The sequence below is a fragment of the Falco rusticolus genome, chromosome 10 (genome assembly GCF_015220075.1).
Source record: "Falco rusticolus isolate bFalRus1 chromosome 10, bFalRus1.pri, whole genome shotgun sequence".
NCBI lineage: Eukaryota > Metazoa > Chordata > Aves > Falconiformes > Falconidae > Falco > Falco rusticolus.
This window is the reverse complement of record NC_051196.1, coordinates 418109-437133: the sequence shown is the minus strand read 5'-3', so window position 1 is coordinate 437133 and position 19025 is coordinate 418109. Positions and strand designations below refer to the sequence as shown.

At 44.1% G+C, this 19025-nt stretch overlaps 1 protein-coding gene across 1 annotated transcript in view; it reads right to left on the bottom strand.

Annotated features, from left to right (window-relative positions):
- The window catches only part of PTPRJ (protein tyrosine phosphatase receptor type J), a 28419-nt gene extending 9896 nt beyond the window's left edge, over positions 1 to 18523 (bottom strand). The window contains exons 1-14 of the mRNA XM_037402590.1: positions 18452 to 18523; positions 16956 to 16974; positions 15782 to 15949; positions 14763 to 15029; positions 13930 to 14196; positions 10739 to 11005; positions 9342 to 9608; positions 7877 to 8143; positions 6942 to 7208; positions 4890 to 5177; positions 4501 to 4635; positions 1731 to 1941; positions 1439 to 1557; positions 780 to 867 (exon numbers count right to left, since the gene is read on the bottom strand). Coding sequence (XP_037258487.1) covers positions 780 to 867; positions 1439 to 1557; positions 1731 to 1941; positions 4501 to 4635; positions 4890 to 5177; positions 6942 to 7208; positions 7877 to 8143; positions 9342 to 9608; positions 10739 to 11005; positions 13930 to 14196; positions 14763 to 15029; positions 15782 to 15949; positions 16956 to 16974; positions 18452 to 18523 — 2702 coding nt within the window. The remainder of the gene's footprint in view (positions 1 to 779; positions 868 to 1438; positions 1558 to 1730; positions 1942 to 4500; positions 4636 to 4889; positions 5178 to 6941; positions 7209 to 7876; positions 8144 to 9341; positions 9609 to 10738; positions 11006 to 13929; positions 14197 to 14762; positions 15030 to 15781; positions 15950 to 16955; positions 16975 to 18451) is intronic.
- Positions 18524 to 19025: the final 502 nt, after the last annotated feature.

Sequence of the window (19025 nt, the reverse complement as noted above, 5' to 3'; positions counted from 1 at the left end):
GAGGGATCCACGCTGTTAGCTAGCATCTCGGGAGAATCGCTGCTAACCCCAGAATGCCCACACTGACTGTTCAGCAGCCATGTGTCAGTGGTGCAGAAAGTGGCAGCTGAATGAAAGTAAGTGCTCCTAGCTTTAGAGGAAGCTCTTCTCAGTATTGTCCACAGCTACTGGACATGCCTGTAAATATAACAGCAGTTAATCAGAAAAACTAAGAAAACTGGACTAAGGGCCCTACAGCCAATTCTTTAGAAAGGATGTACCGCACAACCAGAAGCAGGAAAAGGACTCTGAAGTCCCAGATCATTTGGAAAACACTGGAAACAGGAACCAGCTCAATTCCTAGGCAACTCACCAGCTTCTAGAAACTCCGGAATAGAGATTTCACGTAACAGGCCATCAAGCAAGTAAAAAGTGTGATTAATGGTTCATTTAAAATAAAACCATCCAAGATATAATTACATATGTCTTTTAGCACAATAATTTGTGATGTTTTCTCACTTCTGACTGAATGACTTCATCAGCATGCATGAATTCAGAAGAGCTAAACAAAACAAATCTTAACTTGTCAGTTTGTAACTATGGGGTTTAAAAAAATAATTTAACTAGTTTGGCACATCCACTCTAATCTGTGACATACAAACAAGGCTTTTAACAGAACGTATTTTAAAACCTCATGACAGAAGCGCATAAAACAAAGAGAGGCCTTTATAGGAGAAAGATACAGAAGTGAAATACTTGTGGTTCCTCATCACAGCAAATGCATAATGAACACACATTACCTTCTCCTTCTCCAGAATATGAAACCCCCTATAGAAACTACAGCCAATATAGCTAAAAGGCATCCAATAACAGCTCCAGCAATAACACCTGGTAAAAGAGAACCAGTATTACTCATTACTGATTTACCTCCTTGGTAATGATTTAGCTCAATCAACACGCTACAAGAGAACCTCAGAAGTGACAGAGCACACTCCGCTCTACTAAACATCTATTCTCTACTGCGTCCTTTGTCAGTACCAGTATTGAAAGCTCATCAAGAATAATAAACCAAGCATGATAAATTAATACAAAATTGGCATCAAAGGACCAGTATTTGCATTCTAATACATCCGCTTCTAATTTACCAGAACTGTTAGTACATCAGCTGCTTTTTGCTACTTGTTTCTGTACCAAAGTCTCACTGTGCCATCCAATCCCTTTTAGTGTGTCATGAATAGCACAGCTTTCTGTTACTTCTGCAGGGGAAAGCACACATGGGAAAAAGAGGTCACCTGCAGGGCTATATGCAAGCTATGAATTTACAGAGCGGTTCACTGCAAAGCTAGAAAGAAACAATTCAATACAGAAAAAACAGAACAGCGTGTGTTTTGCTGTTATGAAACTTGCCACACACTGTATATGTGCCAAGCCACCAGTCCTGTAATTGACATTTCCATACCTGGATCCTGGGGTAGCAAAACTGCCTCAGAACAGGGTGAAAATGATACGTAACTATCTTCCCCCACAATGATGTTGGCCATAGTAAAGGTTATGTTAGTGAAACCTGCAATGCTTGCCCTGTTGGTAAGGGAGAAGAAAAAAAAACCAAAGACAGAGAGACAGGTACATTACATGGTTTTAACAGACATAAGCAAAATCTGTAATAAGCAAAATCTGTAATCTTTTAATCAGACAATCTTTTAGCTTTCAACTCCAGAAAAATTACCCAAACAGTGGTTTGAGATAAATACCTGTATGAATGAAGAGGAATCAATGGTCCGTTTTCGTAGGCATACATTGTGTTTCCCTTGCCGACATTAATGATGTTTGTACCATTCTGAGAACGGAAAGAAGGTGATTTTGCCTGCTCTATATCTATGACGTATGTTACATAGGTGACTGTCGTCCTCTTCTTGAAATCTTTGTATGTGTTGTTCAATTTAGACTTCAAAGACCCACAACCTTCAGGGAAAAACAAGGCCATATGTAGTATACATCACGCACTGATTTTTGTATTGCTTGGTGCGATGCCCGAGACTGTCACATTAACCACAGCTGCCATTATTCTGTAAGAGCTGCCTGAAATGAAAGCCTGAGCGCACCAGACAATCTCAGAAACCTCTTCTGCTGCAGTGCAATCTACTGAACTACCTCCCTACTCCCCAACACTGTTTGTTTTAATCTCACTGGTTTTACCTCCATGATGTATAGCAGAGCTTCTCTGTAAAGCGGTGTTAAGTAGCAGACTCCAGCGTCCTCGTGGACACCCTTCGTGAGACAAGCCAGCCATACCCATATGTGCTCTGTCAACTATCATATGTAGCCGAGTACAATGCAAACAGTGTAGAAAAAGTCAATTGGTATTTGCTAACACTGTGCTACCGAAACAGCATCAAGCCTCATTCAGGGTGACACCAAACTTGTCCTGAGCTATAGGTCCTTGCTACATCTTACAAGAAGTCTCACACCTAAACCCTAAAGAGACAAGAGTTAATTTCTGCCTTTTCTTGACACAGACAAGCACTGGCCAAAGCAGTATGTCTTCCAGAAGACAAAGAAGAATAGGCTACTGTAGTCAAACAGTGGCCAACAGGATACCACCTGCAGAACAGCATCCCTTTACAGTGTCTGTTGTTAGAAGATGAACCCTAGAAACTTGAGGCAGATTATACAGCTGATGCCCATGTGATTTAAGAGGTAATAAACAAGCTCAAAATAACAGTTGTCCAACAACTCAAGCGCAAACTGATGTAAATACTCAAAGCGTTGCAGGAGGAAGAATCTTGCTCATTTGACTGCAGTTTGCATACGCTGCTCCCTACCAACTGCCTTACAAAGCCAAAAGCTCCTTCTAAAAGCAGATATAGTATCAAATTCACCTTTAAAAAGGAGAAGCCTTGCAGGAGCTCTGAAAGGTGGAAAAGCTCCAGTAGCTTTTCTATAGTTGTGTAGACATGGTCTGACCTGCCACCAGCAGCAAAGCTCTCACCAACTATAACTGCAGGAACAGGGGGCAAGACAGCTTTTCTAAAGCAGTGGCTTGGTTACATTAAAAGCAGCTGAGGTTGCAATTAACTCAGTTGCCTAGAAATGGGTGTTCAATCTGCGTGAGATACGTTATATGCCCTGCCCAGTCCCTAGTTTCCATTCCAAAAAGATGTACATCTTGGGCTGTATCTGCAGCTCCTTGGGGATGTCTTGGCCATCACCTCAGGACGCCTCAAACAGCCACAGACACCATTGCTTACACAACCGAAAAAAGTCCCCTCTATCCAGCCTAAAGGTAATGAATGATGTCTGTTTTAAGACAGGGAAATACATCTCAAGCATATTAATGCTATTTCAACACTAAAAAGCTGAAGCTATGCTTGGCTGTAAGGATAGTTTTCTGCTCCTATCAAAGCACTCAGATTCTAAATTATAAACACGGGTGATCTTCCTTATTTCAATCACATCTTGAAAGTCCTCTTTCTTGAATAACTTGCAATCAAAATCACACAGAAGAACATGCTGAATCTCATCAAGACTAAACAGGACTGGGTGAAGGTACAAGCAGAGCTGTTGCTGCATGCAAGAGATCCGACATTCAAATCAGCAACTCTGGGGCAGCTACATAGGCATGTGAAAAGTAAGAATTTTCTACATATGTTGGACATATGTTGTATGGAAACCACAGAAGACCGACCTACAGTCAAATTGCTGCAAGATGAACTTCCACAGTGTTAAGACAAAGGTTAAGCATGAATGTGAAATCCCACTTGGGGGGAACAATCTCCAGCAGCTGCTTTATTCCTCCAGCGCACTGGCAGAGATGAAAAGAAGTTCAACTGGAACCTATGCTGCAAAGTTCGTTCCTTAATTTTACGATTTATCACTGGACATCCACCAAAGACACTTCTCTATTTTGATTCTTTAAAGAGGTGAGTTTGAAAGAGTACCCTCTAGCTTTCCATGGCATTCAACCTCCCACAGCGCATAATGCTGACAATGCTATTCAAAAGTGTTCCACTTGCACTGCCTCTCAGTTAATGAAGTATTTTAAGTAACATCAGAAGGAAAGTTCTCTTTTTTTTTTTTTTTTTATTTTTATTTTTAAAAGATCTCACTGCAGACATCTTCCAGCTAAAGAAGGGAGGGGGAAAAACATCCCACATTCCAAAGCTGCTTATTATTAGTAGCCCTGAAAATTACTCTGTGGGAGAAAAAAAAAGGATACCACACACTCTTGTGGCAGGAATCACCTGCAGATCAAGTTGGCGACAGCACAGTGGCAATACATATGACACTTACATACCAGGATAATTCAGGCTGGAAAAGGCTGAGTTAAAACAGTGGCTTTCTGAAAACAAGGAGTGATCTGACTTCAAGTAACCAAAGTATGTGCCTTGTGATTTTTGAAAGGTGATTGAAAATAATGAGTCAGCTTTTTCTCTATCCATTTAACTCCTCTTTAGAGTTTAAAACACAATGCTGTCTCATAATTGTTTCACACAGCTACAAGATACTATCATAGTATCTTACCTTGTTCTTCTGTTGTGATCATCACTGCATAGGCTTTCAACGGTCCATTCACTGACTCAAAATCAGAGAATTCAACAGATAATGAGCTGTGACTGACTGCCTTGACTAAAGGAGCTTTGCTTGGAGCAGGTGGGTCTATAAACAGAAATTTTTTTAGTACCTTAACAACTGATAAAGAAAAGTTTTCCGATCATGAAAACGCTGTAATACTGGTGCTGTTCATATAATGCGTATTTACTGTGAGTCACATTAGACTTTGCATGAATGTAGTGTTTTATTCATAATCTGTAGGCTGATAATGTACTGCACATCAAGTCTGGTATTCTGTAATCATTAAGTTAATATTTCGGTTCTACAAATATCTTTCATTCTCAAATGTTAATGCTCACCAGTAATGCTTGTATTACACATTTGCTGCACTGGACGGCTTTCAGAACTATTTGAAAGAGTTGCAATAGTAACAACATAGGTCCTGAAATAATCCAAAGACAATGTTCTGAAGGTTTCCTCTGAGCCTTCTCTCATACAGGATGGAGCCCATTCTTCTTTTTCCCATGTATCATTAAAGATTTTAATTTTGAAGCCGGAATTGTTACCAGAAGGACATTCCCATTTCAGCATCAGGGAAGACTGCTTGGCCACTGGTTCACAATGAAATGAATTCACTACTGCAGGAACTGGGAAAAAAAAAAAAAAAAAAAAAAAGAGAAGAAATCAAGTAACGTCGTAAATAGAAAAAGATGTCTATTTATAAGTTCTGTGTATACATGTCTGTAAAACTTGAGTACTCCTTTCCACTTTTAAAAAGGTGAAGCTACTGCCTAGAAGGACTTACTACCCTACAGGGGAGAGAAGTATTTAGCACACTAAGAACACAAACCTCTTCCGTGTCCTCTGACTCCGCTGCAGACAGGTTTACTGAGAAAATTTAGGTTGAGTATCTGACAGGATGAGCAAAGTTTCCAAAATACTGTTCAACCATTGAACATACTACTCCAAGAACATTTTTAGAGTAGTATGTAGATTGACACTAACTCCATGTATAATTACATAAAACTCTTAGTGGCCAACAAATTGGAAAACATAACCTCTGTGCGCTTTAGAGCACAGCAGCAGCCATCCTCAAGAGCAGCAGCAACATCATCTCAGCTTCTGTGAGTGTCCTATAGGACACAATATAAAAATTCCAACCTTATGATCAGATACAAAAAGACATTTTAAAAGTTAACATAGCAGTAACACTGAGGAAAGGTCCCTCTAAACTAAAAATCTCCTAAAACTTGGCCTTCAAGACCAAAACTCCTGTAACGTTTACTATTCTAACACACGGTAAAGTTACCCACGACTTTGATGAAGTATTTAATACTTCCAAATAAAGGGGTAAAAAACCCTCATGGATTAAGTTATTTTGTTATTAAAAATGGGGATTACTTTAAGAAACTAAGGAGAATCAGAACTGTGTACCAGAAGAAACAGATTTAGTTAAAACATAGCTGTGAGTGACTGGGACTTATTTCTACTGCATTTTATAAAGATTTCTTTTCCTCTAGTGACACTGTCAGCTACTCCTACAAATACGGTGAAATTATAGAAGGTTCCAGGGTTTATGTCTGTAATAACAGCTCTGGTGACGCTGGCTGTCTGGTTTCTAGAGGAGGAACCATGACTTTGTATCTCTCTCCTGTACGCATAGTGAGAAGTATCATCTGTGCTCCATGGGAAAAATCAAAGAACAGCAAACTCTAGCTGGGTATGGAACACAGGGCTGGGGTCCATGAAGTCAAGGGGAGACTCCATCAATGCTCACAAATACTTACTGACACACACAGACAGAAAAAGCAGAAGCACAGCCACACTTGCACATTTTGGAAAGACTGAGAATTACAAATAGCCAAGCAGCACTTTCACAGTACCAGACTCTCTAAAACAGGTTGATTCTGGGGCACCTCTGGAAACCCCACCGAGGAGCTCTGGGGCAGATTCACTTCACCTCAGACAAAACAGGACAAAACTAAGGAAAGGAACAGCAGCATATATTCACAAGGGGGGAAAACGGTCACGATGCCCAGCATGAGGATCACAGGAATACCTCAACCTTCTCTCTGCTGCCGAGCTGAGCAGAGCAGCGTGGCTGAGCGCCACACAGCACAGTACTGCTGACAGCCCAGCTGCAAGCCCGGGCCCCTCCAAAGGGGGAATTTCCCAAGACACAATTCACGTTCTGTGGAAGCCCTTCAAAATAAGAGCCTGAGGGCCTGCTCCACAAGGAGAAGGCAACAATTCCCCCACGCACATATTATAACATCACTGACTGCAGGTAGGCTGTGTACAGCAATTCCCCCTGAAAAAATACTGCACTTCAAGCCTCAGGCAGGTAGGCAGAACCCTGTGCTGCACAGGAACACACATCCCAACAGCAACTGCAAGAAACTGTGACTTACTTGTATACAGGCTGATGGACATCGCTTCTCCTTCCGTCTGACCATCAGCCGCTACTGCAAATACTGTGAAACTGTACATCGTCCCAGGGAATAACTCAGTAATTTCAACTTCAGTGACATTGGATGACAGGTTCCTAACAGAGGTACCACTTACAACCTCTATCCTGTACGTGTAGGAGCTGGAAGCAGTGGTGTTCACTGCCCATGTTAAGCTGACTTTCTCAGCACCAACATACTCCGCCTTGAGATCCTGGACTGGGCTGGGCTCTGTGAAAGGCAAGACAACAATCTGTTACCCTGCAGCAACACCTGCTCACACACACGGACAGAGGGAACACAGCACACCGCCACCTCACCCTCTTCACATCACTCACTGCTCAGAGTGCAGGGGCACCCCAACAGCATCACCACATGCTCCTGGATGCTTCTGCATTAATGGGCAGCTAAGAGAGACTGAAGAAAAGTCATTCTGAGTCATTCTGAGTGCACATCATCTCCCTTCGACACTCCAAAGGAGAAGCACAGGCCATCACTGACCACTGCTCCCAGGGCTTCCCTTGGGAATCCAGAGAGGTGGACAGGAAAGGAATCAGTATGGTGGGAAGGGAAGGGGTGCTTTTGTATGTTTGTTGTTTGGGGTTTTTTTTGGTTAGTTGGATTTTGGGCTGCTTGTTGTGTGGATTTTTTGTTTCAGGGCAGGCGGTGGGGTTAGAGGTGTATGGTGGTGGTTTATTGTTTGTTTGTTGGGGTTTTTTTTTCTTTAAATAAAATACAGTTGGAGTTATGCTTCCTCTACATATTCACACCTTATTCTTAGTAGGTAGGCCAGGTAAGCCTTGTATTATATTTCAACCCTTTCACAGGTAGGCATAGCCCTGTGCTGCACAGGAAAACACAGTCCACTAGAAATGGGGATCCAAACAACCGTGACTTACTTGTATACAGGCTGATGGACATCGCTTCTCCTTCTGTCTGACCACCAGCCGCTACTGCAAATACTGTGAAATTGTACATCGTCCCAGGGAATAACTCAGTAATTTTAGTTGTGGTGACAGTGGACGTCAGGTTCCTATCAAAGGTACCACTTACAACCTCTATCCTGTACGTGTAGGAGCTGGAAGCAGTGGTGTTCACTGCCCATGTTAAGCTGACTTTCTCAGCACCAACATACTCCGCCTTGAGATCCTGGACTGGGCTGGGCTCTGTGAAAGGCAAGACAACAATCTGTTACCCTGCAGCAACACCTGCTCACACACACGGACAGAGGGAACACAGCACACCGCCACCTCACCCTCTTCACATCACTCACTGCTCAGAGTGCAGGGGCACCCCAACAGCATCACCACATGCTCCTGGATGCTTCTGCATTAGTGGCTGGTAACAGCAAAGCAAAAAAAGAGGCAACTCAAATACAATCTTCCTTTCATGTTCAAAAGCAGCAGGACAGGTCACAATGGTGCCAGCACTCCCAGGGTTTCCCCTGGCAATCCAGAGAGGTGAGCAAGGACAAAAGAGTAGGCGGGAAAGACAATGGTGCCACATCTCTGCACAGCAAAAACTAAGGAAGATCAAATATCACTGGAAGAGGAACAGAGGTGATGGCCCAGGCTCCCTGTTTTTCTGCAACTCTTGTGCCCCGCACTCACTCCCGTGGCAGAGAGACCATCTCCAAAACCCCTCTTTCCAGCACCCTATTCTCTGCATCTTCAAAACAGGGCTACTAGCCATCAGGCAGCACAGGAGAAAATTTTGGGACTTTACTGGAAAGGTAGGGGCACACATGCAGGTACATTTCAGGACAACACAAATGACAAGAACAGGCATGTTTTCTTTCAAATACACCCTTTGGAATGACCGAGCTGGGCTACAGCCTTGCAGGACAGCTCTAAAATTGTCTTTCCAACACCATGTGTCAAGACTTGATATTCAACATGGCAAGGTACTGGATGGCCAAAGCAGTTCTCCTGAACTAGCGTGGCCTAAATCCCACTCTCCTGCTGCAGCCTGACAGCAGCTACAGAACCTCAACTCACAAAAGTTCCCCTGGCACAATACGCTTTCTGCGGGAGCCCCTTAAAACAAGAATTTCAGGCCCCCATCCTCTTGGAAATGAATGCAACCTCCTTTTCCAAATTTAAAGAGAGAGGTCCCTGGGGAAAAACATCTTCTCTGTATTGCCAGCCTTGGGGACGAACTTCACCAACAGCTTTCTATCATAGCAATGCTTCTGATGTACTTTAACACCCCAAGGTTGGCAGATCGGCCATCTCCAGCTCTAGGATCAAAACATCACCCCTGCCTGCAGCAGTACCCAATTACACCCCTCGGGCAGGTAGGCAAGGGCCTGTGCTACACAAATACAGTCCACCTGAAACAGAGCTGCAAGAAACTGTCACTTACTTGTGTACAGGCTTATGGACATCGCTTCTCCTTCCGTCTGACCATCAGCCGCTACTGCAAATACTGTGAAACTGTACATCGTCCCAGGGAATAACTCAGTAATTTTAGTTGTGGTGACAGTGGACGTCAGGTTCCTATCAAAGGTACCACTTACAACCTCTATCCTGTACGTGTAGGAGCTGGAAGCAGTGGTGTTCACTGCCCATGTTAAGCTGACTTTCTCAGCACCAACATACTCCGCCTTGAGATCCTGGACTGGGCTGGGCTCTGTGAAAGGCAAGACAACAATCTGGCAAGACAGAGAAATAAAGAAAGAAGAGCCACAGCCACATTTCCTTATTCCATATAAAACGAACATTATTTGCAGCCAAGCGGCACTCCTACAGTATCAATGACCAGTTTCAGACATTCATGCTGGGGCATTTCTAGAAAAGCCACAGAAGTTCTGGGGGGTATTCTCTTCAGTTAATTTCACATGCTAAAATTATTTGTTTCCACAGTGGGTTTCCAGACAGATGGAAATCAGGGAAGGAAGCAAAGTGCAGGGTAGTCTTGGTCTGTTAACTCAGAATTGTGCCCGTCCGTGTTAATCTGAGCCCTTCAGCCCAGAGTCACCTCAAGATCAGCATAAGGAAATGGGCTCCTTGAGCAGGCCCAAGAGCTGACCCACGCGGGGGGCTGTGTGTGCAAGGCTGGTTCGGCACCAACACCAGGCAGGCAAAACCCACCCCAGGCAGCTTAGACAAGCTCATCTACTCAGCAGCAGCTCCAGCAGACACTGCTTCCAATTGCTTTGTGGGGGAGTTGCCTGTTCCCTTTCTACCCTTGAGCTAGACACAAAAGAAAGACCTTACCCTCCCATCCGTCCCTCTGATCTGGGGAAAAAGGTGCCATGGCACAAAGCCAACAAAAATGGCACCACACTGAGTGCAGCCCTAGGCACCGTCACAGCAATGGGAGCTCCAGTCCAGGGACTCCATCAAGAGCTCAAACCAATCTTCAGGAACAAAAAGCTTCTGTGATCTTGGCCACCACATTGCTGCACACTATGTCCTTTGATATGAGCTGTAATAACCTGCTCCCAGAAACACTGTAGGGGGCCTATTCAGCCCTCAAGTCTAGAAAACATCATGCTTTTGTGGCAGCCAGATCTCTACGTACTCTTGAGCAGACAAGCTGATGAAATAACTGCTTTACAGGCAACACGGGCACACACAGATACACATAAAATCACAGTTATTTTCCGTTTTACCAAAGACCACTTGCATTCCTGTTCACAGGAGCGAAGCAACATCGCAATGATAAATAGTAAAAAGTTGCACACCGAAGGTAAAAAAGCAGGACAATTCGGTACAAGCTGAATGTTTACAGGCAATGGGGAGGCACTGCTTCCTTACTTGTATACAGGCTGATGGACATCGCTTCTCCTTCCGTCTGACCATCAGCCGCTACTGCAAATACTGTGAAACTGTACATCGTCCCAGGGAATAACTCAGTAATTTTAGTTGTGGTGACAGTGGACGTCAGGTTCCTAACAGAGGTACCACTTACAACCTCTATCCTGTACGTGTAGGAGCTGGAAGCAGTGGTGTTCACTGCCCATGTTAAGCTGACTTTCTCAGCACCAACATACTCCGCCTTGAGATCCTGGACTGGGCTGGGCTCTGTGAAAGGCAAGACAACAATCTGTTACCCTGCAGCAACACCTGCTCACACACACGGACAGAGGGAACACAGCACACCGCCACCTCACCCTCTTCACATCACTCACTGCTCAGAGTGCAGGGGCACCCCAACAGCATCACCACATGCTCCTGGATGCTTCTGCATTAATGGGCAGCTAAGAGAGACTGAAGAAAAGTCATTCTGAGTCATTCTGAGTGCACATCATCTCCCTTCGACACTCCAAAGGAGAAGCACAGGCCATCACTGACCACTGCTCCCAGGGCTTCCCTTGGGAATCCAGAGGTGGTCAGGAAAGAGACAGACTAACTATTTCAGTCAGAGGGGCCCTACAAGGATCACCTAGTCCAGCTGCCTGATCACTTCAGAGCTGACCAAAAGTTAAAGCATATTATTGAGGCCATTGTCCAAAGGCCTCTTAAACACTGACAGGCTTGGGGCATCGACCACCACTCTAGGAAGCCTGTTCTGATGTTTGACCGCCCTCTTGGTAAAGAAATGCTTTTTATTGTCCAGTCTAAACCTCCCCTGCCACAGCTTTGGACCATTCCCACAAGTCCTGTCACCGGATCCCAGGGAGAAGAGCTCAGCATCTCCTTCTCTGGAAGCTGGGAGAGCAATGAGGTTGCCCCTCAGCCTCCTTTACTCCAAACTAGACAAGCCCAAAGTCCTTAGTGGCTGCCCATAGGACACACCTTCAAGCCCTGTCACTGGCGTTGTTGCTCTCCTCTGGATGCCTTTCAAGGACCTTCACATCCTTCTGCAATGGCAGGGCCCAGAACTGCACGCTGTACTCAGCGAGGCCACACCAGCGCTGAATGCAGAGGGATAACCACCACTTTTCACCGGCTGGTTCTACTGTGCTTGCTGCCCCACGGGGCACGGTTTGCCTCCTGGCTGCCAGGGCACGCTGCTGGCTCATAGTGAGCCTGCTGCCAGCCAGCACCCCCAAGGCCCTCCCTGCAGGGCTGTTCTCCAGCCACTCCTCTCTCAATTCATACTTGTGCCTGGCATTACTCCGTCCCATGTGCAGCATCTGACATTTGGTCTTATTAAATTTCATCCTATTAATCATAGCCCAGTGCTCCAATCTACCTAGATGCCTCTGCAAGGCCTCCTGTCCCTTAAGCAAGTCAACAGCACCTCCCAGTTTGGGAGCAACACCAGAAAATTTGCTAATGGTGTGTTCAACTCCTGCCTCCACGTAGCTGATAAATACGTTGAACAGGACTGGCCCTAGAACTGAGCCCCGAGGAACACCGCGGGAGACTGGTTGCCAGCCAGATGCAGCCCCATTCACTGCAACCCTTCGAGCTCTGCCATCCAGCCAGTTCTTCCCTCAGCACACCGTGAACCCAGCTTATCCCACAGTTGGACAACTTGTCCAGAAGGATGCTGTGAGGGACAGGACCAAAAGCCTTACTAAAATCCAGAAAAACTACATTACTGCCTTCATCCACTAGGTAGGTGACCTTATCTTAGAAGGATATCAAATTAATTAAACAGGACTTCCCCTGTGTGAACCCATGCTGACTGTCCCTGATGATTGCGTTATTCCTTAAATGCTTTCCAGCAGTATCTAGTATGATCTTCTCCATAATACTTAGAGAAACTGAGTTTACACTAACATAGTTCCATGGATCTTTCCTCATGCCCTTCTTGTAAACTGGAATAACAATGGCTAGCTTCCAGGCAGCAAGGTCCTCCCCAGACTCCCAAGACCTTTGGTAGATGATCCAAAAGGGGTCCTGCTGTTACATCCGCTAGCTCCTTCAGAACGCTGGGATGAATCCCATTGTGCCCCAGGGACTTGTGGACATTCAGCTGATACAGCTGGTCCCTTACAATTTCAGTGTCCACAAATGGAAAGTCACTGGTCCCGCACACGTGGTCCTCTAGCTCAGGGGACCAGCAAGCCAAGGTCTATCAGTATTATGAAAGACAGAGGAAAAAAAAAAAAAAAGCATTGAATGCCTCTGCTTTTCCTTCATCCTTATTACTAAGGTGACCATCTTCAGCAAGTATCAGTCCAATGTTTTATCTAGACCTCCTCTTGTCATTAACATACTTAAAAAAACCTTTCTTGTTGTCTGACACAACATCAACCAGTTTCAACTCTAACTGAGCTTTGGCCTACATTCTTCTCCCTGCATATACGAACAACAGCTCTGTAGTATTTCCGAGAAGCCTGACCTCACTTCCAGAGATCAAACACTTCCTTTTACCTCCTGAGCTCCACGAGGAGTTCCCTGTTCAGCCAAGCTGGTCTTCTGCCTTGCTTGCTTGACATATGACACGGCAGAATTGCCTGTTCTTGTGCTTCTAAAAGGTGGTTAAAAAATCAGCAGTACTCGTGGACTGCTAAGCCCTCAAAAGAAGATCCCCATGGTAGTCTGGCTAAGTAGCTCCCTGAATAGCTCAAGGTTTGCTCTCTTGAAGCCCAGGGTAGCAAGCCTGCTGTCTTCCCCCCCTTATTACACTGAAAATGTTAAACTCGACCATTTCACAATCATTATGGCCAAGACAGCCACCTAGCACCACACCTCCCACAAGTCCTTCTCTATTAACAAACAGCAAGTCTAGGAGGGAATCTCTCATAGTTGTGTGAATCACACAGCTGAGTGTGAATCACTCAGTACTTGTGACAAGAAATTATCTCCTATATGAGGGGATATGAGGAGATCATGACGGAAGGGAAGGAAGGTGGGTTTTGTTTCATTTCTTTTTAAAGCAGGGATGTGTTTCTTCCACACATTAAGACCCCATTTTTAGGAGACAGCTCAAATTAGGCTCCAGGATTAAAACATCACATCTACACACAACACTTTTATATTTCAGCTGTCAGACAGGTAGGTAGAGCTCTGAGCTGCACAGAGGAACAGGGCTGCAAGAAACTGTGACTTACTTGTATACAGGCTGATGGACATCGCTTCTCCTTCTGTCTGACCATCAGCCGCTACTGCAAATACTGTGAAACTGTACATCGTCCCAGGGAATAACTCAGTAATTTTAGTTGTGGTGACAGTGGACGTCAGGTTCCTAACAGAGGTACCACTTACAACCTCTATCCTGTACGTGTAGGAGCTGGAAGCAGTGGTGTTCACTGCCCATGTTAAGCTGACTTTCTCAGCACCAACATACTCCGCCTTGAGATCCTGGACTGGGCTGGGCTCTGTGAAAGGCAAGACAACAATCTGTTACCCTGCAGCAACACCTGCTCACACACACGGACAGAGGGAACACAGCACACCGCCACCTCACCCTCTTCACATCACTCACTGCTCAGAGTGCAGGGGCACCCCAACAGCATCACCACATGCTCCTGGATGCTTCTGCATCAATGGGCAGCTAAGAGAGACTGAAGAAAAGTCATTCTGAGTCATTCTGAGTGCACATCATCTCCCTTCGACACTCCAAAGGAGAAGCACAGGCCATCACTGACCACTGCTCCCAGGGCTTCCCTTGGGAATCCAGAGAGGCAGGCAGGAAATTGATGAGGATGGAGGTGAAAGCGGGGAAAGAAGGTAATTAAAAACAAAACAAAAACATCTGGGCTGTTTCCGCTGCACACTAACATCCCACCCTTTGCATACAGCCCAGATTAGGCTCCAGGACTAATATATCACATCTACATACAGTAGTACTGAATTATAATCTTCACATAGGTAGGTAGAGCCCTGAGGTGCACAAAAAAATTACAAACCACCAGAAACAGGGCTGCAAGAAACTGTGACTTACTTGTATACAGGCCTATTGACAGTCCTTCTCCTTCTGTCTCATCATCATTCACTACTGCAATTACTGTGAAATTATACAACGTCCCAGGCATTAAGTCGGTAATATTAGTTGTGGTGACAGTGGATGTCAGGTTCCTAATAGAAGTACCATTTACAACCTCTATCCTGTAGGTGTAGGAGTTCGAAGCAGTGTCATTTACTTCCCATGTTAAGCTAATGTAAGTCATACCAACATATTCTGCTTTGATATCAAGAACAGGGACGGGCTCTGTGAAAGGCAAGAGAAGAAAAAAAATAATCTTTTCACCTGCAAGAATATTTGTTGACAAACACAAAGCACTCTTCTCCCCACCCTACCCAAATAACAGGTCTCTGTAAAACAGTAATCAGTCTGGGAAAATGATCAAGCCACCCTTACATGTTGGACGCACTTCAAGTATCACTTCATCTCAAGGAGTAAAACTGTCTAGGTGCAGCAGTGACTACCATCCTATCCTGCCTCAGCGGTCAACTTCACGCAGGGAGCTGAGAAAGACTTGAAACACACAACTTGCTGTTATGTTTCCTAATCTGACTATTCCAAAGGGAAAAGCCTTTCTAGCTGCAAAAATCACACACCTGTCCTCCAGACAGATGATACAGCACCCTCCACACCAGGTAGAGTACTTCAGCTGTGGTCTGTTATGCATGTATTCCAAATCTGTATGTCAGAGTATGTTTGAACTGTTGCAGCTGTAACCTAAAAAGCTAACATAAGGAGAGAAGGAAGCCCAAACCTAACAGTGATAAAACTGTTTCAAGGCTACACACTAATCACAGCATTAAATTGCACTCCCAGTCAGCTGTGCAGATACAATTCTTTGGCTCATTCTCTACTCCAGTAAAGGAGCTGGATCTGCACCCCTGCAAGGCTCTTTGCACTCTGGGCTGGAGTTCAGGCTTAAAATGCTAATGCAGTATAAAAGCACATCTAAAACCACCTTGAAAATTCACATCCCAGTCACATTCCAAGTGACTTACGTGTTACATTGTTCCGATCACTTATTGCTCTGTTGGATAGTGACATATCCCTGGTGGATCTTCCACCTCCGTAGGCTTTGTTCCCACTTGTAGAGTTTACTGATAAATTGTCATTACTACTGGTTCCTGTTTCTGCAGTTACATTTCTTGAGCTGCAATCCTCAGTGCCTGAAAGAAAGAATAAAAAGCACTAAGTATCATTACAAAACTTTGGGTTTCCCATTGGCAAAAGCATAGTCATTTTTACAGATACCATGCACAGACCCACTCACTTCTGTTTTCCCAGTTGTTCTCCTACAGATATTTCACTGCACATGCCCTGGTTTTACCACGTTTAACTCTTCTGAGATTATTTGTATTAGATTAAGAGATTGCCACATTGTTTTGGTCATGGCTTGAATGAAAGCTACCATGATCTGATCTTTTTTTCTGCGCAGTTTTGCTTGAAAGGAATTGAACAAACTTGCATCCACATTCAGGGTGTGTATTTTCCTCATATATTATCAGAAACTAGCTGCTTTATTTAACCTGGCATACCAATTTTGTCTCTTCCCCTCAGTGTATGAGCAAAAATTTTCATACCCTTGCAATGTGTTCCCCCAAGTAAGGAAGAGACATGGTATACCTACGAAAACAACTTCAGGTTGATGCAGCACAGCCCAGAGTATGCAGAGAGTTGATTCTGAAATTTAAAAGCTAACTCACTCAAGTCTGACATTTGATATTAAGGTAGAACTCAACTGCAAGTACTTTTGGAAATTTCTGCCACATGAAAATCTGCCATCTTAGCAAGTACAGCAGTTGCTATCCTCACTTCAGAAAATCGTCAAGGCATCAACTTCGGGTGTCTTTTTTTGTTTTGGGGTTTGTTTGTTTTGTAATGCCTTTAAGTATATTTTCCATCTTTCTAAGCACATTAAATCCGTACTAGATTTTACCAGAACTCTTTGCAAACTGAAAAGCAAAGGGATCAAAGTACACACTCGTATCTTTAAAAATCCTTAAATGCATTCCACGAAATGTCACACAGTTTTGAATACTATTTCTAAAAATTCTTTTCAGGAAGTTTTTTTAAATACTTAGCTGATACAGCTGTATCTTTCTTAAAATAAATTAAAAGAAATAAGAGGTATATGAAAAAAAATTAAAAATTGAGAAACAGAATGATACTTACAGGCAATTGTACATCTGACCTGGAAAACAAAAATAGCCATAGAGATTAGAAATTCAAAACTACCAGAAGTTCAAATAAAATAAGGACTGGTTTAATTAACACATGACAGGGGAGGTGGGGAGAAATCAGTTTAAGATCAAGACTTTTCAACCTGCAAAAGAGATACCTAAAAATCTACTGACATAAAAATAAAAACAAAATTATACCAAACTACTAGATAAGAAACCCAAACATGCCGGTAAAATGTCAGTTTCAATGTTGGGTTTGTTTTTGTTTTTTTTAACTGGTTTATTTTGTTACAAAACCAGCTTGCATAACATGTTCTGATTATTTTGCACATATACCTTTAAAAACAAACCCCATAAGATCTTAGTCAAAGGATAATTTAGTACCTTTGACACCACCCCACAAAAAATGGCAGATGCCAATTAGGTCTTTTTTATTCATAAGATTTTTCCTTTCATCCTATTGCTATATAAACTTTCTTCTCACAAAAGAATATTTTGCATTTTCTGAAACAAACCCATTGTAGTCAAAGTTCAAAACACTTAGTATGTGTTCTGAAATCTAGTTTATATGTATGTGCATCCATAAAGTACCCACAGTAGCCATTTAACTGCAGCCCAAAATGACTTTGCTAGTAATACTGACAAGCACAGCAGAATTTTGCTTTGAAAATGTTTTTTAGTATTTCAGCTTCATGCTTTTACTTCTGAATAAGCCATTTCCCTTCCTGTTAGTGTGTAAATTGGCCTGTAAATTGCCATCTTCATCTCCCTCGGGTGGCAGCACAAAATGCTCCCAAATGAGTGTAGTAAAAGCCCCAGACTGAGGTCTGCAGGTTCCCGAGAGGAAAAAAGTGATTTCCGAGGACTCCTGTAGCCAGCTGATACCGACCAACTGCAGCAGCCACTTCGGTAGTGTAACAGAGGTACCGCTCCAGCAATTGTATCAAGGCTTAAATACAGCTGTTCACCATGCAAAGCTACACGTGACCAGGCAAAAACGAGCACACAGAGAGAGACCGGCGTCCAAAGGACACACAGATCCCCTGTGTCGTGCTGGAGATCCGCAGGTTGCAGTGCCTTGTGCCAGGGAGGCTCGCGGGCACGGGAGGTTTCTGCCCACGCTCCGCTGTGTCTGGTTTTGGCATCGCAGTGGGTGCAGGTGGAGGCAGCCCCCAGCCCCAGCAGCTCCAGCATCACCTGCAGAAGGGCTGGTCTTCTAGCTGGACCTTATACTGTATCGCTCCTAGGAAATCCAGTTTAGCTTTATGTCAAATGGCGTGCTACCCACACAAAGCACCACTCCCTCTAACTGCAGAGGTTGACACACTTATCTAAAGCACTTGAAACTGTCTCGTTTCCTTTTTCCACCCTGTTTTCTTAGGCAGTTTCTTAGCTGTTTCTGCAATCCCATGAGCTAACTCAAAATAAGCAGCTGTATCACCTCTATATATCACACTAATGCAATGCAAAGCTTCAATCCCAAATTACTTGCCTCGCAGCTCTCATGTTGCTGAGGCCACAAGTAGCTCCATCAGCAGTAGCTCCCTGCATCACAGTCATGGGCCCAAGCAGATGCACCCTCAAAAAGTAGTCAGGAGATACTGTTAAATCTTGTTCTCTGTATGAGTATGAGACTACAAAAAGCACTCTCCACAAAGATGAGGCAGGACAGCCGTCCGGAAGCAACATCAGAAGCAATGTCTCCAGCTTTACAGTAAGGAGAAACGCAGCAGAAGCAAGCTTCACGTGGAGACAACACACACTCGCCCCCCTCCAGCCTCTTGGTGCCACAGGAAGAAGTTTGGGCACACTTTCTAGGGAAAAGAGCATTTACAAGCATCAAAGAACTAACGCCTGGTCTTCTCTAGCACAGTCCTACTGACAACTCAGCACACCAAGGACATTACTTGGGACACAGATGTCCTATGTACAAGTGTGAGGCTCCTCCTCAACCTTTCTGAATATTTGAGAGCTCAGCCAAACTGCAAGGTTATTAGAAAGCAAGGAAACATTCATCAGCACTCAGGTCAAGAGCCTTTCTGTATTCTTGCACAAGGTGGCC